This window comes from Barbatula barbatula (genome assembly GCF_947034865.1).
Source record: "Barbatula barbatula genome assembly, chromosome: 23".
Classification (NCBI taxonomy): Eukaryota; Metazoa; Chordata; class Actinopteri; order Cypriniformes; family Nemacheilidae; genus Barbatula; species Barbatula barbatula.
In genome coordinates, this window is record NC_136786.1 from 17,968,026 (window position 1) to 17,989,606 (window position 21,581).

At 38.6% G+C, this 21,581-nt stretch overlaps 1 protein-coding gene across 1 annotated transcript in view; it reads right to left on the minus strand.

Moving 5' to 3' along the window:
- Window positions 1-13,537: 13,537 nt before the first annotated feature.
- Window positions 13,538-21,581, minus strand: part of mmp16a (matrix metallopeptidase 16a (membrane-inserted)) — a 44,629-nt gene continuing 36,585 nt past the window's right edge. Inside the window, exons 7-10 of the mRNA XM_079487583.1 lie at window positions 21,037-21,175; window positions 18,423-18,573; window positions 18,221-18,336; window positions 13,538-16,843 (exon numbers count right to left, since the gene is read on the minus strand). Coding sequence (XP_079343709.1) covers window positions 16,515-16,843; window positions 18,221-18,336; window positions 18,423-18,573; window positions 21,037-21,175 — 735 coding nt within the window. The 3' untranslated portion in view covers window positions 13,538-16,514. The remainder of the gene's footprint in view (window positions 16,844-18,220; window positions 18,337-18,422; window positions 18,574-21,036; window positions 21,176-21,581) is intronic.

The window sequence follows — 21,581 nt, forward strand, 5'->3', positions numbered from 1 at the left end:
GCGTGGTATCTACCATAGAGCAAGGTCTCGCAAGTGTACTGTAAACTCAGATGATTTAGTTCTGCAGCTAAATTCTGTTGCCTTGTGTCAACTGGCGTCTGACAGATCTTGAGTTAATACATTATTCGAAACTCCAAGCTTAGAATAGTATGAGTTCGTCTTGGGCAGAGAAATGTTAACCGGCCCCGGATGGCTAATCTCGTATTGCTGTAAGAAAACATTTTGAGTTCTTTGTATAACTTTTATTTAGTCTGTGTCTGTTCTTGGATAATTGTGTCTGATTGTCCTTAGATGACTGACTATGTGCAGCCCATGATCTGGTGGTTAAATGTAAGCAAATATTATGATTGTGTGTGTGTGTGTGTGTTTGATAGATGTTTTTGATTTGTTGTGGCTGTTGCTGTTTTGACTGCTTTAGTTTTCAAGCACCTCCAGACAAAACACAAAAACCGACTCAAAACATCTGATCAGGCTGCTTGCATGTTTTTTGTTTATTTAAGTTTGATTTCAAAGTTCTTTGTCATGGTTGTCTTTGCTAATTTAATAATACTTTTACAGGTGAGCTTTATTCACGACAGGGTTTAGACAGGTGGGGTGTTTCTGTTTTGTGTGATTGTTTGGAAAAGGCCATGTGACTATCACTGAAGTATAGAGCGGGTTTGTACGTGAACCGAAAGGATGTGAAGAGACCAAGTAAAATACACTATTAAATGCCCCTTGACGTCTTGGCACCTGCTGGCTTTGGGGAAATCCATCATTTTCGTGGTTAGACTGTGATATTTTGCGAGTGCAGAAAAATCGCTGTCTCTATAAATATGCATACCTAACAAAAGAAAAATTTCCGCAGATCCTCTCGACAGTAACTTACAAATGCTCTGTAGGTGTTTAATGGTGTTCGGGCTCATTTACCACAGGTCCCGTGACCTCATAATTAATTTCGCAAACATGAGCGCATTCTCTGTATCATCCACCATTGTTTTCCCTTCGCCTGACACGATCGGAAATAGTAATGGATCAACAGTGCAATTTTCCCATGTCTCGGCAGCCCAAAACCTCTGTAGCCTACAAAACATCCATCATACGGCCTACACCATCACCACAAATATCTCCCGTTCACACACAGTGAAGACGCAGCAAATCCATCTTCTCGAGTCCGGCCCTTCCCTTTCCAACCCATTAGATGTTTATCATGTTCAGTTTGTCTCAAACTTACCCCATTCATCATTAATACAAGCGTGGATTATCAATCTTTTTCTTAATGCACGCATCATTATTTGCACACTTGTGCACTATTTTATGCCATTTTGTAGTATGCATTTGAGAGCTACAAACCAAAAATAAATTTGGGGTTGTTACAACCCCCCACTGGGTAGTATAAGAACAAACCCATGACTTGAAGTTAACCTACATGGTTTCTTGGTTGTTTCAACCAGTGTTTGGGTCAAATATGAATTTAAACCAACAAATGTTTTTTGTGTAAACGTTGGACAATAATCAATATATCGTCAATGGCCAAATTTTTCAGGATATGGAAAAGACAATGCACTTTTAAAATGATTAAATACTGTGTTGTCAAAGTTGACAAGCATTTTAAAATACTTTTTATTGGTTGTACATTTGAAAAACCCAAAAGTCCCAAACATAAAGGTTGCTAAAAAGTTAGGGCAAGAAAAAATATATCACAAAAAATGGATTTACAAGGTTTCAGAAGGGCGGCAGCAGCAGTATAATAGTTGATTCAAGACGATAATAATGATGTTTTTTCTTTCATGTTTTGTTTAGTAGAATGCATCTACCAAAGATAAAGAAACAATCTTAAAAAGTCTCTTTTGTGATATGTTGATTTCATTACTTTTCTTCATACAGCATGACTCAAAGTTGCATCTGGTCTACGTTCATCTGACACTGTTTTTAACGTCGGGTAAAATGGACTATGTTGAGACATCTTGTACAGTCAATTCAAATGTATAGACTCATTTTTTCAATCCAGCGTTGGATCAAAAAGGGACAAACCCAACAGTTGGGTTATATTTATCTATCCTCCGGGTTGTATTAATTCATTATTGCGTCAAATATTTTTTGTTTTAATTTAATTATAGTGTTCGTTGGATGGGTTTGTCTCTTTCTACTGCTGGGTTCAAAGTTGTAAGATAAGATAAGATTGAACTGATCTTTATATCGAATCTTACACACTACTGTTACTGAGAGAGAGAGAGAGAGAGAGAGAGAGAGAGAGAGAGAGAGAGATTTACCAGCAGCTACACAGATTAAAGCCATTGGAGGGTTCAGAAATAATTGAAACATTAGAGACAAAAGCAATAACAATTCTTAATGATCATCATCTCGGTTAATTTCCTCTACAAGCGTTTAAGTCAATACATAGAAAGGGGAGGAAAGTAAAACATAAATAATGTTGAATTCTTGTGATGTCCGTTTTACTGCAGGAGAATCCCAATAGTGGATTTATGGCACCAGATATGAGGCTCAATAGGTACCAGGTGCACTCACCGCAACTCGCCAGCAATGTTCCATTTACACGCTCCTACTCTTAGCCACTGTTGCGAGTCTGGACGGCAGCCAGCATCAGAAAGCCTGGGGGATGATTATAGGAGACATGGAGATTCGTCCGTCACAGGTGTTACAAACAGGAGGAGTGGTGTGCAAGCGATTGTTATCCAAGAAATAGAATCCAAGATACGCCCCGTTTCCATTCCTGCATTTTGAGGACATTTCGAGCAGGGCCGGGCGTACTACTGCAAGACTTGAATGCAATGTGTGATGCTTTGTGACAATCCCCAAGTGAGTATTGAAACTTATGGACTTTGATGTTTTACAAAAATCACAATAATGGAGACAGCACAGATAAAAGTAGTCTGTATAGACCACTTTGCAAGATGAAAACACTGGTCCAGAAGCACTTCTGCTTTTATTTATTTATCATTATCGATATTTGTTTAACATTTTAAATCAGTTATATGTATTGGGTTGGTTGTATTTTGTTCAAACGTTTGTGTAATTGAAGCGGGAAGTTCTTTTGGACAAGTGCTGAACCAGTCTTGTTTACGTCATCCGAAGAGGTCTATATATCATGGATGTAGACCACTTACATTTTAGCTAAACTCTACATTTTGAGGTAATTCACCCAAATAGTTTAGTCAAAATTCTAATAAAATTGAATAATTTTCTTTTGGGGATTTTTTAAGGAATGTTTCATGTTTTTTAAGGGTTAAAAGCATACAGTGTGCTGAATGAAGTGTTGTGAAACTTAAACCATTAGTACTTTTATAAACTACTGATAAAAGCATGTCAATATGGGTTAATACAGTCCATTTGAAATATAAAATATATCCATGTAACATCTGGTATGTTTAGTTTGTATCAGTAACAATTAAGTTTAGAAAAAGCAAAGATGGACTATTGCAACATTGCTATAGGAGTGGAAAAAACAAACATCAATCCAAAACGTGTGACTTAAAATCAATTATAATGACACAGTCATTTCTTATTCCATCCTTATTCCCTTTATGGTCTTTCCCACACTGAGCTTCATAAATGATAACTGGGATTTGGTTCCATCCTGTAATTATTTATAATTCGCCTGAAGGATGTAATACTGAAACCCTCGGTGATGTCCCAAGTCAATTTTAAGTACTCTGTGAGTGCTAATAATTCAGACCTAATTCGGCTCTTTTCTGCATTGCATGAAGTCCACCGTGAGATCAGAAATCTGCTGTCCCTATGGCAACCAAGGACAAATTGCGCCAAAATGCAAACATTCATTATTTGTTTACAGTTGGCTGAGTTCGACCTTGGAGTGCATTGAATGTTGCATTGCATTGGCTACAACTCTTGGGTTGATCTCTTAGGCTTTGTTCACATTGCATATAAATCTGATTTATTAAATAAAAACAAGCACACATTTGAAGCTACAATAATCTCGGTCTCTGTGTGTTTTACAGTTAGGGTTGTACGGGGAGACACCTTTGGGATGTTTATTTGCTCTCTTGAAGCCGAGTTAAAGATTAGCCACCTGATACAGATCCAACTCTCTCTCTCCCTACGGAGTGAACGGGGCCAGATCTCTACCCTGCCTCTCCCTCATCCAGACCTGTCAGTGAGCTCATCTTTGGCTTTCATCTCCATGCTCAGTAACACTCTATTCTAAAACAACCACACACATCTGGTCAAATATAAAATCCCATCCATAAATCTCACAGGGAGAGAAGAACACACTTTCTAAGATAATAGACAGGTTCAAGTGAGACGCTGTAAACCTTTTTGTTTTTCACTCTTTCGCCAAAATCTTTAAGCCTCCTGTTATGCGGCCATCTGCACTTCTCCACACAACGTACTAACGCACTGACCACTAGCTTTACAAAATATACACTAGCATCATACACTACGCTGTGCATGCATTCTCTCCCTCTGTGTCTTTGTACTATTTGAAACATTTATTATAGCATACGGCATTCCGTTTCATATACTATTTTTATTATAAGAAGGCAGTAGTCTGTATATATTGACTACTACATGCTCTCCTACACTACAACAAGGACGCCAACAAAAGTATACTTCAAATTCATTTGTAAGTATACCTTTAAATATACATTACAAATGTTGACTTTAAGTATTCTTAATTTTGTAAGTTTACATATGGCGATATCATTTTGGTATACTAGAAGAATACATAAAGAATGTGAAGCTGACGTCACGCCCTATGTTGCATTGGTGCCGCCATCTTGGAAGGATCATACTCCACTGCTATTATTGTTCTGATATGTACCGTTACTTTTTTGTTTGATGTGTGGAGAAATCGCAAGTAAAAGAACCATGGGCTTATCCTGAACGACTCTAAAAGACCGACCTACCATAGTTATATTTCTTAATCAAACAAGTAACAACAAAACACTGCATTGAACACACAAGCAGCCATCCTCCCAAGATACACGGCGTGTTTTTGTTGTCATTGTAAGTCACCTTTAGTATATAGACTATATGATGTTTATTTATTGTTACTATGATTGAGGCTCATGTGCTCAGTGATGATGTCCGAAGTAAATGAGGCAGTGAGGCCACTACTGAAATGTTTAAAACACAAACAGCTTAAGCAGTTACTTAAGTAGAATGTGTATATAATAATAGAACAATTGTTTATTAATTAATAATCATTTCCATTTTTACAGTGACCTTGAGTAAACAACTACAACTTTTATATATACTTATAGGTCTAGTTTACTACTTTGCAAAAGATTTTTAGCACGTAAAACTGTGAAGAGACTATTTAAAAACTACATTGAAGTATACTTAGAATACTATATTATACTATTAAGTATATATCCATCAAAATAAGTTCAGGCCAAATTTATTTGCACTTTTCAAGTCTAAGTGTCATTTTATTTATGTTTCTGAGAATTACATAAAAGTGGACTAAAAGTGTACATTCTTATGTGTAGTTTAAACAAATATAGTACACTTGAATACACTTCTTTTATGTGGTGGACACTATGAACATAATTGTATTGTTCTCTCTTCAGAATCCTCAAGAGGGGATCACATGGAAGCGTTCAGAGGTGCCATTGAGGCTATTTACCACAGCTGGCGGTTGATTCTGAGCATCTTACTTGAGAGAAGAGATCTGACAGAGGGTCTCAACTTGATTTAAAGCACCTGGTGTCTGCGAGCAGCTGGCCAGTTGTATTCATATAATCAATCCATCCGTTGCTGAGATTGAAGAAACAGCGCTGGGCGCCGTGTGCCGCCGTGAAGGTTTGTTCCACAACATTACACACATCTTTAAGACACGAATGCATGAGAGATACATTTATCGAGAAGGCAAGACTTGATATGAAAAGCGGTGTTGTATACTCTGCACCGTGAGTTTTGAACTCATTTGGCCCTCCATCGATTCTTTTTCTTAAGTCTTTGTCTCACTAACATTAATGTACAATGTCTGGAGTGTGAAAGGTCGTCACCCTTTATCAGTTTGGTCATGCGTAACCAGCCAGTTAAGATGCACAGACGGATGCTGGTTCAGGAAAACCTGACTGATCGATTTGCTTCAACCATTGTTGAATCTTACAAGTGTGTCAAAGTCAAATCTTTCCGTCATTTGCATGATATTAACATAACTTTGAGGAGTATTTAAAAAATTATAGGGGACTCTTAAAAAAATGTCGGTCATATTGAGGTTAGCAGGTGTGGATGAATACTTGTTTAAAATGACCTCTGTTGATTCGGACAGGGAGTTGCTGTCCACCTCTCACATATGAGAAAACACCCCATGTGTTCACTGGTAATTTAAATATGTATCAGCTAACATTTGTGCTGCATCACTCAATGATAATTGTTTAATCCAATTAAATATCATGTGCCAATAATTATGGTATTGTTAATACTGTAAACCATGCATGTGTTATTATCTTATTCTAAAAGTTGCTTTGGACATAAACCATATAAATACATCATTCTGACTATTTCTAGAGACAGACTTGCGCAGTAATATTTAAAAGTTAGGATGCAATGCATTGTGATAGTTAATGAATCGAATCGTTGACATGATAATCGTAATAGAATTAAATCATGAGACCTCTCGAAAGTCTTTTAAAGATGGGTAACACACGCAGTTTCTGCAAATCTCATATTTATCTTGAGTACCTATTCAGTAGGATTGCAAACTGTATATATCTCTGAAGAGTATTCAGTTTGATCAAATGTATAAAAGAGAGATAGAGCTGTACGATTATTTCTAACTACAGCACGAGCACACAATACATCATTGCATTAATCCCTTCGTGTTGTTTACATTGTGCACGTACACGGCAACAAAACAACAGACATATGACTCAGTTTGACTTACCGTGTGCGGTTCATGTCCGGCATTGTTTAGCGCTGGGACCGCGCCATCTATCTGATTTTTATCCAGCGTTTTATCCACCGTTTAAATAAAATGTATCACCGAAATGCAGTGAGCAAACAAACACAACTAAACTTCTGTCAGGCGAGTGAAGTGGGATTGATGGGAGTGCTGCTCTTTCTCACGGCGGCTGGTTAACGCATGGGCATGCTTTTCCGGGTGAATGTCCAATAAAAGGGATCGGGGTTTCAGACTTATAAAAAACTTTGAAGCAAGTTGGACTGCTTGGGGAGCATAGAAAATTAAAACATAAACTAAAAATCTACTAATAAAAGCTAATATAAAATATTAATAAAACTAAACAAAACTACAATCAAAACTTTAATAATTCTGTTTAAAGATAGATCTTTGAATACTAAAAAGGTATTTTAATGTAAATCGTATTAAAATAGACTCAATATTTTGTAGGACGCAAATAACCATATTTTGTGTGTAGAAGATGCGATGAAGCGCTCAAAAGAAGTGACAACAATATTTAGCTGCAGGGTTTACACAGGGTTTGCTTGTATCTTGCTTTTGTTGTTTGTGTTCTGATGAATTTCTCTGGGTGTCTGTGTGGGTTGCTTTCTAAAATAGTCAGCATTTTTGTCAACACGTGGCGTAACCATGCTTTTCTCCCTCGGCAATAAACATATGTTGTGTTATGGATGCTGGTGTTTCCTTCTGGGTTTTTTGCTAGTAAGATGAAACTAACAAACCATTTTTTAGCTGGGCACAGATCAGTGTAACCCAAATCTGTGGGAAATCACTACCCAAGAACCGCATGCATTGTGTGAGGTTGCCTAAGTGAACATCTGTCCGACGTTCACTCGTTTCATTTACAGGGACGTTTGACCTGTTTCCCAGCTTGTCTCATTCTTTCCAGACTGTCACACTCAATCTTTGTTTCTTTTTCCTTTTCTTTCTTCATCTCTACTCCCTGTCTCCACAACACACCTTTCAAACCGGACTCGGTTTCAAAGCCAATGGCAACCGTGACCGCTCTCCCTCATTCTGTTAGTCCATGAAAACACAAACAGAAGCATTTTCCTTTGGAAAATATTATCAGGCCACCTTTCATGTGTTCTCGCTGACGGATTCTGCAGTTCACACGAACACAGATGAATTTTTACTCGTGATTGGGAATGGTCTCCGTCCATCCCCGAGACCGTAAGCTGGAGAGAACAAGAGGGGAAAGGAGTGACAAGTGTTTGGAAAGTGAGACAGATGCGAAAGATCATGAATCAAGAGCCTTGAGGGAGTTTCTTGCAAAGCTGATAAAGATTATCATGATGGTTCTCCAGGGGACACTTAATGCTGATGTGTCCGTCTGCATTTACAGACTTACAGACAACAAGAGTTATGTGTTTAACTCCTGTTGTATTTGTTTGGGTGAATGTCGTTTTTTTACTTTCGCTGTACTCCGCAACCGGTCCAGTTCAGGTTTAGTACTATTAACTTGTTTTGTTGTATAACTTTTAACAAATGACCTTAAAATGAAACACAATGGCTCTGCTGTGACCTGCCGTCTCATCGTGATGGATCTCTGAAGCTCATCGTTGTGGCAAATTTACTGTGAAATGAGGAACTTTCTCCTGTGTGGCTGAGGTTCTCTGAGAAAGTGTTAGAACACAATAAAGTGAGTCCTACAGCCCTGAGGTCTCCAGCAACGACTGCAGTATTTCAGACTGTTTAAGTGTTGGAACACTAAAGACTGTCTACCACACCCATCACTTGTTGTCTGTACTGCATGAAAAACCCCTTTAAATCAGCCTAAGCATGCTTTCTGCTTTAAACTGGTCTTTGGGGGTTTAGGATAGCTTGGCCAAATTGGACTAGCTGGTCTTATAGTTTGTCCTAGTTGGCTCAGTTGCTTAGCCAATTGGTCTCCCAAATAAAATAAAATAAATACCAGTAAAAATAAAAAACTTATTCTGGTTAGATGGTTGAGCTGGTCATGTGCTGGTCCTTTTCTGCTCAGATTTGAGTTTTTTTCAGCTTCAAGCTATCAGAGCGCTCCCTACCAACCGAAAACCATTTAAAAAGGAGGCGCGTCTGACAGCAAAAGACACGTTCTGTTTGATCATCCCCTAAACCAGCTTAAACCAGCCACCATAATTCAAAACATACCTAACCAGCACATGCTGTTTTTTCATCATTGCTCTTAAACAAGCCAAAAGCTTCCCAGCTAAAGTCCACAGAACTTTGGCTAATGTCCCCTTTGGGTAAAGTTACCTTATTTAAAAAAACATTCTTGCAGCGTTTTATAGACATTAAAGGCTAATGTTAAACTTTCTAAACATGAAAAACATTTGTAAATGCATTCATGTTATTTCAAATGTTTTTTGTTTAAAACAAAGCATGAGAATGTTGGCAAACTTTCTTAGAACATTTTTTTGTTCGCTAGGTAAAGTGTTTTATAGAGAACAAGCCAAGACATAAAACTTTTTCTAGATTTTTTGCAATAATGTTAAACCTTCTAGACCATTTATGGAAACACGAAAGAAGATATTTTGTTTTTGTCAATGTTGTTTGGCTACCAAGATTCTTCCACATATCATCTTTTGCGTTCTGCAAGAAGAATGTCATAAATGTTTGGAAAACATGAGGGTGAGTAGATGATAAGTTCCCTGGTTAACTTCAGTTATACTTTCAACAAATGTGACAGAACGCCCCGATGCATTTTACAACAGTTATCAGAACCATCAAAGTCAAGGACACGGTCTGCTGTCGTATCACATCTGCTGTAAAGTAAACCACAGTATTTCATCTGTGGAAAAAGATGCGGTTGGGCATGCTCGATTATCATTGCTTTCGTCTTGTCAAGTGTCTGATGCATGTAAACAGCATCTCCGATAACATCCTTGCACGCTTGCAAAACACAATTAGTCGATTTCCGATGAACAACAAGTCATCAAAGCTGATGAAGAAGCCAATCAGATCACAGCTCCTCATAATTTCACATGAGGGAAACTGGCTGTCTGTCATATACAGTAATAAGAAAAATATCATTCATTTGCATTTTAAGATGAAATTATTATGAATTTGTTATTCTTTGATATTAGTTTAATAAGTTACATTAAGTTATGCTTCTTTTAAACTCTTATACAACTAAATCCAGAATGTACATATCATGTTTTCCACTATGTGCTGTAGTTTAGCAGTTCAATCTAAACGTTTGGGAACTGGTTACCAAGATGAAGAAATCTAATTTGCCAGTCGTAATTCGTTTTTTCCATTCCTCACACATGTTTTTTATCAGCCTTCAGAATTATGTTAATGAAAAGTCCACAAACACATGGACGGGAACAATCTGCATAGGCCGAGAATCAAATTTGACCCTCTGACAGTATCTCATTTATTCTCCATCAAGAGCCCCGGCGCTCCAATCAGCGTAATCTGTGTCGACCTGCGTCTTCAGCCAAAGCAAAAAGTCTTCGCTGAGGTTTCGCCTGTTTTCTCGTGTTGTGAAGCAAATGAGAAATAAATGAACTCGCTCGTCTGAACGTCAGGCGACCCGGGTAGACGTAGAAACGTAATTTACATAAGCACTACAGGGGATTCCTGCCGACCGCTGGCCAGGTTTCATTAAATTAATGTGATAATGTACCATTCTAATTTCAATATCATCAACTGTCTGAATCACGCCGTTGAACCCCGGCTCCACCCTGCTGTCACTAAATAGCTGAAATGAGATACAATTAACCCGTCACATTGCTTGATGTGATATTTATTTTGCATTATCTGAAGATTCACACGTCAAGTTAATGAAATCTTTGTCAAATGATGTCAAACTGACATTTTTGTACCGTAAAGCTGGAGCAGATTCCATAAACTATTGTTTTATTTTTACGTAAAATTACATGTTTGCAGTGTTTTTCTGTAATTTGATTATGTTTTACCATAGATATACCAAATAAAAAAGATTTATTGAAAACAATTCCATTCAATTACACAGTTTTTTACACTGCAGGGTGAGGATACAAATACAGTTTTAAACACGGATCTTTTATGTACTTGCTCTGTAACCTATTTATGTTTCTTTTCATCCAAAATAAGTTTTGAATTGCATTTTTAACCAGGGACCCATCTGCTATAAAGGTAAATATTGTTTTCTTTAATGCATTCATGTTAACCATCTGCATTAAAAATGTATTAAAGTTCAATCTAGATGTTAAATGGTATTTCATACTGTACGGTACGTAACTATTTCACTAAGGTTTCAACGAACAATATGATAAAATAGGGAGACGATAAAAAGTTGGCAAGTTATTGTGATTTGTAAACTTTTGTGTCACTTTTTTAAAACGATTTGTAAACTCTTCACCAATGGCATATTTTGGTTTTGAAGAAGAGATTTCACTACAATTGCTTTTCTCATTGCAAAGTGAAAGTTTTTAGTTTTATTCTGATCTGCTACAAATAAAAAACGTTGAATCAGGTGACAGCTATTCATTTATTGTGCAGATTCTCGTAGATTCGATAGTAGCGCTCTGCCAGGCGGCCCTGTTTGAAATGTATTATTAATTATGGAAGCTCATTGAAGGAAATCATATTTCTGAGAGTAAAGTCAGTAATACGACGAGAGCTCTAGGCATATCTTGCTTTGGAAATGAAGTTAACCCGTCTGCAGTCTCTTACTGTATTGCATGTTCTACGTCAGTGGATTTTTGTACATTCAGAAACATGCCTATTGTTAGAATAATGCAATGACAATGAATGTGAAATCACTTTTTTATTTTCACATGTGAAAACTTGCGTCTTTTTTCTTCTGGTTGGAATCAATCAGCCCACTTAAATAGAAAACACACCTGACATGTTTAGTGGTCGTGAAGCTGCAAGTGCGTCAACTTCAAATGTGGTTCACCTCTAGTTGGATGAAAACCACGAGGAGATCAGGGAGGTACAGACCTGATGTGAACAGCAGAATCAGATCGACATGTTCAATGATCAACGTCTAGTATTTCTTTCTGGAGCATACTGCAATAATAATGTGTAAGTCTTTACCCTTAAACTAAATATCTAAATTATACTTCAAAAGAAATGTGAGGTTTACCCGAGATTCAGACAGGCTTGAGATATCCGGGGGGATTTTATTAGTCTTGAAATCTTTTCTGTCTTGTTGCATGAGCACAAGCTCTCACTTGTTAATGCATAAAATGTGTATCATAGCTCCACATATGTGTTAGTTCTTGCTATATTGCATATACAATAGCTTTGTGTGAAATAAACAGACCAAAATGTACATATACTGTAAACTTTCCACAGCAGCTCCCAAGTGTCTTTCTTCTGTGTATTCAAACTGACACATGATGTTAGGTTATTATATTTTAGGTCAAGTTTTTTATGTTATTTTTAAATATACACTTATTGTCTGAGTTTGAAATATCTTTAAATGTGACAAATAAAATCTTGAAATATTAAATTGCATAATCCAATGATGTTTGCCATGCTACGGGGCGGCTTGGGCCGCTCAGACGGATGTATTATAAATGCAGAAGACACGTATGCATGCCACCCTGCACCTCACCTCACGTTCTTTAGAAAGACAGCTGACCTCACAGCTTTTTATATAGATATAAAACTCCATCATTATGAAGCGTTTGTGACTGAATCTGTGCTGTAGATTAATACGTCGCAGTCAAGTGAACCGTGCCATATATCGATCCACTCTCAAAGCACATGTTTCAGCCTGCAGGCGTCGGTTAAACGCTAATATTTAACACATCAGTAAAGGTTATAAACATTATTAACAGAACCACATGCTGTTTTTCACATGTGGACTAATCCGTTATAGATTTCATTTGGCTTACATTTCCAATGCATTGTTATCGGTCCCTTGGATATCTGTAGATAGTGTCCGTAAATGATTCATGCGTTTAAGCGTGCCAGTGGGTGGAGTCTGTACTTTATGCATTTATGTACTTGGTGGGTACTCAGTGGGTTGATTAAGGAGGAGGAGCCTGTTTTGGAATGTGGGTGGAGTCAACAGGTTTCATCTGTAGGTTGAATTGGTAGGATTTCTGAAGAATGATATTTCAGAAAAGGCTGAGACAAAAGCATAATAAACTGCACCCGTAAGTCAATATTCTGAGAAATGGAGCTAATTTCTTCCTGCAGTTTGAATCACTTCAGCGCAGTCGTTTTAATGAGGATAATGATCTCTCGCTGTCGCCGTGGCTTCTAGCTGGGCTGGATCGATGCACATCTGGGACCCGCGGTGCTTATAAAGACATATTTTGCACTTTCAATGATGGTTTGTAAAGTTATTTAAAAGAACACAAAGCGTTTTAATTAAATTGAACTTGGCAATGTATTACAAGTCTGTAATTAGATTGCGAACCAAAAAACTAGAAAATAGAACCATAGGAAATGGATAAGGTGACAGATTTGAAAAATGCTTAAGGGAAATTTGACTCAAAATCAAACATTAAAAAAGTACTTATGGTCTGGAAACACAAAGAAAAAATGAATTGTGTCATTGCTATGGATCAGTGTTAAAAGCCTAAATGGACATGAGCTGTTTAAAACTATAAAACCCATCATGCATCAGGGCCATGGGTCATCCAATATATAACCACAACAGAGATGATATGGAACCATGACGATGGTACTGGTAGATGGACACTAAACTGGTCTGCAGATATGTTCAAATGAGTTTATTGATCAATGAAATGGATCGTCAACAGATATATCACAAATACACACGGCTACATACAGAATGAATAAGAGTACAAATGCTTCACTTGCTTCCTCCGTTTGTCATTTAAAATGCAGATGAGAAGATAAACAAAAATGGAAGTATGACAGATAATGAGGATGATTCAGATTAGCAGATGCTAAGGGAAAGAAGATCGGACAAATGCGTCCTCAGTCGATTTGACAAATGTAAAACTGTAAACATGGTTCAAGGTCTAGCACCAACACAAGGCCAACAAACCGCACAGGCGCCTCCAGAACTCATTCAAAATAAAATGCAAAAGATGAAACCGTGCACTAGAACAACACAGGCACCAATACGCGATTCCTGTACGGACCGATATCAGTCAAGTTTAAATCCACAATGTCTAAAATAACAGCACCATGAGATTACAGAATGACGCTCACCAGTGTAGGTCCTGTTAGCACCACAAATTCTGTCAGGAGGACATAAAACTCGCTCAGAGAGAGAATGAGACCAGACTCGCTTTCCTTACACCAAACACACAAAACGTGACATTTTTTGCACTCGTACACAAAGTTAGAGATTTGTGTTTCATCACGCTCATGTCATTTCACACCTGTAGCACTTTCCGGCTTCCACAGAAAACCATTTGTCACCACACAACATTAGACCCCATTCACTTCCATTGTATGAACAGAAAACCACTGAAACATTTCTCAGAATTTCTTCTTACACAGGTGTTGAGCCACATGAGGCTGAATAAAGGACACAATTTGGTTGAACTATTGAAGTCATGCACAGACACAGTATTTCATCACATCTACAGTGCTCTTTAGATGTTATGCTTACAGTAAACGTTGAGCTACATTTAAAATTGCAACACAGATGGCCGACCTGACATCATCCACCTTGCCAAGGTTTCGAGAGCCAATCAGAATCTACACGGCCAGGTTTGTCCTGTTGACCTTTTCGCTTGGCAAAGCCTCTAACCATCGCTGTCTCTCATTTTCTATCATACTACCCGCATACTGTATAACCACAGGTTACGCAGCAGCTTTAACCTACAATTTTCAGACCTATCCGAGGTTGACATTTCACTATTCTCTGCATTAATTAACGTGATTACAGTTGTTCAAAGCCGACATTTCTTTGACCTCTGAGAAACTCAATAATCCGACACAAGCACTAGATGTGAGAAATGGAGAGAACGTAAAAAGAGCTTTATGAAAAAATACCACGTGGTATATTTTGTAAGGTTGTTCTTTTCAGGTTTATAACTATACAGCAAACAATGCGCGTAAAGGTCATTTTAATCATATACTGATTAATTTATTAAGTCTGTCAGGACCGTTTGTCCCAAACCGAGTCATGAAGTACATGAAGCTGAATTATTTTCTTTTTTTAACAGAAAATAAATCTATCATCAGAACAGACACACATTCAAAACACTGCTCGGCAAAAACACTCATCTCTTGTTTCCTTTGGAGCGCATTGCATTAGCATCTTCGTATCTGCATTTGTCAGATATAAAGAAAACTTGCCGGGTGACAGCTCAGCGCTTTGAAGTACCACTTTAATCATGAGGTTGAGACAATTCAATTTCGTTCAATTGTACCAAAAAGAAAAGAAACGTTAATGCAAGCAAATATGTATGTTCAAACATCCGTCGATGGAGAGGATTGATCTAGGCTGCGACGTGTGAGCTAAACATACCGTCCCATCCTTTCGCGGTAACTTCCGATGGCGAGCATGGGTGAGATATGACGAGGATTGATTTTCTTCTCGATTGATAAAGACACAGAATTGGATGAGGAAGGCTTGCATACATTTTGAATCAAGCTCTGTCCTGAGTTACTCTGGTGGTTCTGGTTCCTGTGGCGCAGACGTCAAGGTTATAGGATTCGATCCAGACCAATAAACAAGGCGGTCCGAAGGAGGTGACATGCTCTGACGTTCAAAGCAACCTATCGGAGGAGGAAGAAACGAATTCTCGAATGTCGGAAAGTCTGTAAAAACGACCAAAAACGTGTGAGAGTTAAGCACGATTCAAGCGCTTCCTTTGCGATCGATCGCAAAACAACTTTAGTCTTTGCAGTGGCTTGGTCTTTCCTCTGTTTTGACTGATATGCTTGGTGTTACGCAGAGGCGTAAACAGTCCCGTCCCTGCGACCCTGACAAGAACTTTGATCTCAAATCACACAACAGGAGCAAAGCTATTGCACCGCCTCTCCGACAGATGAACAAAGCGGTACTCGAAAATTACAACAGATGAAACAAATAAAAACCGAATGCAAACAACACAATCCATAATTAAGGCTGTTAAAAATATTGCAGAATATTTTGGCCCCTGTTTTTTTTCACACAGACTGCCAGAAACAGTCAAGAATTCCCCATTAAACATCACTGTGAAATATTCAGAGCAGGAAAAAAACAATACGAATAGAAAAGAAAGCGATAAAAAAACAGATGAACATTAAAAGAAAAAGGTCCTCTTTGGAGAGTGTCTTTATTTGGTTTGGGAGTGCTTTAAAGGGACTCGTAAATATTTCTGTTTTGAAAATAAATTACAGACTGAAACCGAAAAAGATAAAAAACTGGACTCCTGCGACAATGGATACGTTTTCTTTTTATGTCCTGTTTCAAGCGTGCAGTCGTAAAACCTAAAAGGTACAGCAATCGTTTCCACGTCAAACACCTGAAGTGGCACTGGATGTGGCGATGCACCGTTTGAGAACCGCTATCCGCAGGTCTCTCGAGTCCAACAGCGGGTGCACCGGCCAATGGGAGAAGAGTGGGGAGTTTTGGGGGATTGCGCCCATCATCTCCTGGAGGGGGGAATCAAAGCAAAGGCCCTCTCTGTCCTCCTTAAGCGAGACGCGGGTGAACAGCCAAAGTCCGCAAGGTAAGGGTGCCAACACCACTGTGTCTTGTGGCTATAGAGTTTACAGGGGGTGTAACTCACACCCATTCCTGCATGGAGCGTTTGCAGTAAAGTATGTGTCGGGGCGTACCCTTTCTTTTGAACTGAAAGACGGTGTAGATTAACACCACCAAGCAAACCGCCAGGACGCAGGGAATGACGATAGCGATGACTTTGACCGTGCTGCCTTCGTTGTCCAGTTTGATGACGATGTCCACATCCTCCTTGGGTTGCCGGTCGGGATCGATGGGCGTGAGGTCGCAGCCCATGAAGTCCTTCAGGATGGAGCGAGGGTAGCCGGGTTCCACCCGCAGCCTGTGATTGTTGAACTTCCAGTATTCTTTACCCTTGTAGAAGTATGTGAAACCTGCAGGGCAACCAAACACACAAAGGGCATATAAGTGATCATGCAAAGTTAGGAAAGCAAAATTAATAGGCGGATTTACTTTAGTTCAAATTGGTGCGTGCTTGAATTTTTGGGGATGTTTGGCATTGTGCATTTGTGATTGTACTTTACAATTCCTAGCGCATACTCCCCCCTCCTATTTCCAATTGTCTGTTCGTGATATTTTGATCATTTCAATCTATTGATGCATATTGCAATAGTGAACATCTTACGCACATCAAATAAAATGTACAAAATAGCCTAACCACGTGATGTTCATCTGATGATCTCAGCAGATGCGAAATGCATCGTGCAACAGATTTGATCGTTCTCACGGCTCCTCTTAAAAAATCTGCACACAGATCAGAACGACGCGCCTACACAGCGGAGGAAACACAGAAACCGGCGGCGTCCTCAGAGTGACAACCTTGCCTCATTTCTCTCACGTCTCTATCTGCATTATTCAGTCATGTCATCCAGCGTGAGCGAGAGAATGAGATGCTGTTTGTTCAATCCTGCGCTTTGAGCATTGACAACAGCTCAGAATGACTAGGTTTTCAGAAGAGAATGAGAGAGCTGTTTGCCCAACCGAACAATGCCAGAGTTCCCGATTTCATCCACTTGTTATCTCCCCAAATATTTTCTGTCACTCTACACAATACAGTATTTGTGTCAAACAAAGAAACAAAAGTCCAGACCAAATGTTCTGTAGTTTAATCAGTCTAAAGACTAAACCAGAGAGAACATCTTAAAGAAAGACCGCATTATCACAACATCAACACTCGCATTAAGACAGGAATAGAGCTGAGAGAAAGCCATCCTTTCCCATCTCTCATAGTTCGGCTGGCCATGATGACACATAATTAGGGTCAATTTTCTGTACTTCGTCTCGCCCACAGAGGCCTTTTGGGTAAGGCGGAGAGACGGGGCCACAATCACTTTCAAAGTGTGGTTAGACAAACAATTTCACTGGAATATCAATCCACCCTTCACGCTCAGATGAACACATGCGTCCATGGGCAAACCTGGCACGGGAGATGGGTACAGATGGCATGTGTGTGGCTGTCGACCTGTAAGCCTGCAGCTACGGACCGAAGTCATGCAAGACTTTCCCACCCCGAGATTTACACTGAAATCTGCCACTGAAATCTTTTATTTATTTCCTTTTTATGGACAGAATGCAAATGGGGCGAAGGTGGAGCTTCTCAACTTTACAAATGAAAGGGATCGTTCTGTCATTTACTTAACCTTGTGTCATGTCAAACCTGTCTGACTTTCTTTCTTCTGCGGAACCCAAAAAGAAGATATTTTGAGAAATGTAAACGAACCACATTGAAAATGAAATAACAAGCCTCGTACCATTGGCTTTATCCACAAACGCTCCCTGAGGAGAATCCGGTACACCCTTCCAGACTGTGATGGATTTGGGATAACCAGGATCCATTGTTCTCTTTTCTTCATTGTATCTCCAATACCTGCACGGCGATAAATGGACAACATCGGTAACAGAAACACAGACTCGCAAAAAGCACGTACACAAACACTCATGCTGTGCGCGTACCTGTCTCCTTTAAAGAAGTAAGTCTTTGCCACATCTTCCCACCAGACGGCTGTCTCAATGCTCTGCTCTGGCATGCCGTTTCCAAACATTGAGATGTCCTGGGGGTACCCGGGCTGTAGCATTGTGTCCTTGAACACCCAGAACTGCCTCCCTAGAATAGACACGAGAGGAAATCATTTTAATGTTCAGATTTAGATGGCGAAAGGGAGAAAATGTGAATGAGGGTTTCTATAAATTCTCTCTGACTTAGACCATACATGACGTTTCACGATCTATTCATAGTGGTTTTAGGCGCATTATAAATTGAAGCGACACTATGGAAATCGTGAGGATTTTAATGCGCTTCTTGTTCGGCCATTAAGTCTGGATCATTAGACTAATGTTGCGTGACTTGTGTGAGCACAAAAGTGTTATGATTAAGTTAAAGTGTCTTCTTTTAATGTTACAATACGTTCTCTTATATATCATCAGCTTAATATGCAACTAAGTTAAACATTTGTATTGAGCTTTTGTCCAAAAAGTCTAAACTTAAAAAAAAGTTATTCAATAGCAAATACATATTTGTTATGACAAAGACTTTGTAATGATACTGAAGAAAAATCAGATGTGCCACGACTTTCCAAATAATGTGATATACTATATGCAACACGATAATGCATATATTCGTGAAGTCTATATAAATTATATTAAAATAGAATGTAGCCAAAAATAAACTAAACTAAAACTATTCAAATATTTCTGTTTATTGAAATCAAATCATATTGACCTAAATATAACAAAATCCTAAAATAAACAAAATTTTGAAATGTTTCCTAGGGAATAAACTGAAATATATTTTAGTTAAATATAAATAAAACTCATATAATCATATATAACAAAACGAAAATAAACAAATTAGTAATGACCGGCAAAAGCACAGAAGTACTAAAATAAAAGCTAATTAAGGATATTAATAAAACTACAATAAAACAAAACTATAATAGCTCTGGCTACGGCAAACAATTGCGATATGCATATTTGTGATATGTTTTTATATATTTTGGAGCCTTCATAAATATTAAATATCAAATCCACTCGCACGGTTTAAAAAGTAATATTTTTTATGGGAAAAACTTCACAGCATCGCTGACAATCCGACACTGAAGTAAGTTAAACCGAATTCCCAATACTTTCATCATTTCATGATAAATGTCTGTTTCAGCTAAGACAAACATTCAATTTCACACCTCGACCACTTCCTATTTGCTTTTAATTAGCGTGACCAGCCTTTGCCAGTCCATCTGCCACAGTTACTCAGACCTGACATGTTAATACCGTCGCTTTAAGATGTGTTTAAGGGCCTCTTCTTGACCCGAGAAGCTCAGGAAACGCTCTTGTGATGTCGACAGCGCTCAGGGTTAAAAGGGTTGACACGGTTTGTTTGGAGTCTGAGGGGTCAGAGAAGGACAGGACCATCATATTTCCTCTGGAAAAGGAAATGCCTGTCACGTCACGTGAGCGAGTCGTTCTCATGGCCCTCTCAGCGGGGTCAAACTCTCTCTGTGCCAAACAGCCCTGGCAATCGGGCAAACAGCGAACAGTGGGGCTACAGCCGTAGACCCCCGGAGCTACTTGCGTCCTACTTTTTGGGAAAAAAATCTCCCATTTACTCACGCTTGTGTCATCTCAAACCTGTTTGATTTTCTTTCTTCTGCAGAACACAAAAGAAGATATTTGAAGTACGTTGGTAACCGAACAACACTGACCCACATTGACTACCATTGAATGGACACAAAATCATTTCTGTGATCCACAGAAAAATAGAGTTATGTCTAGGTTTTGATCGACATGAGGATGAATAAATGACTCAACATGCATTTGTTCCTGGTTCAATATATACACAATTCATACTTTACTTTTTAGTCTCTGATCTGATACGAGTGTCGTGATGTGTGCAAGCAAATAAATAATGAAAATGCGAAGCATGGTGGACTTAAAAGATTCATTAAGCTCTCTGAACACAAGATACTGCTTGTCTAGTTGTTGAGGAACAAAACTGTGTGTTTGTTGAGTGTGTTTATTGGTTATCATTATCTCAATTGGCTCAACCTTTCTACCCCCTTTAGGCTATTTTCATCTCCCGAGAAGGATACAATTAAAAGAAAAAACTATAAATTCAGGTCTGATATGTCCTAGATTATTAAACTAAGATGTTTATCCTTTATTATATTACATTCGCGAAGCAGAAATGTACAACATTCGGGCTAAAATGTATTTTGAAATTCATGGTGTGATGGGTTATATAGTCTTAAAGAGTGAAAGAAAGTCAAACAGGTTGGTAACCATCTTGAGAGTGAATAAACAATGAAATGTTTAAAATGTTTGCTTCCCAGCAGTACACAGAGATTTGCTTAGAATTAAAACTCACGTGATGCTCACACAGTCTCCCATACATACAGTACATTCAATAAATAAACTTTGAACATCCTGAAACCGAAGCCGCCAATTCACATATACGTACATACTTCTCAGTTTCATCACATTCCTCAGTCTTTCGAAACACAAACAATCACTTCAGTTTAAACAAATACCGCCCTGACGGACGCTTTGGTAATGTGATGTTTACCAGTCTTACCTTTGAAGAAGACAAATTTGCCGTCGCTGTTCTCATACACAGCATCAATCCTGGGTGGTAGCCCCCTCCAGAAGACATTGATGAGCATGGGGTAACCCGGCATCACGGTGTTATCCCTGACCCTCCAAAACCAATGGTCCTGCACACAGAGAACTCTGCACATCAACTCAGAGAAAGAGTCTCACGGCACATCCATAATACCCTGCATCTTTGTTTTTTGATGCGTGAAGACAGAGAGATATAATGATAAACTTATCGTGATCCACACCAATTTTATTGTTGTTAATATGAACAGTTCATACATTTACGGCATTTGTCTACTCAAAACATGAAAAGAAGCACATGTGGGTCAAAGGCCCAGAGCGACTTTCCGGAGCATAAGGTGAATATCTGTATCTTCCTTTTGTCCACACGTTGGTTTAAGTTTTGAAATACTTAACTCTGCAGCACAAGTCCGATTCATCTGCACCATCAAGTTCACAATCTCACAGCGAGCTTCAGACTAGCATATGATTCAGAAATGAAAACGCCTTCATTATTCTCCT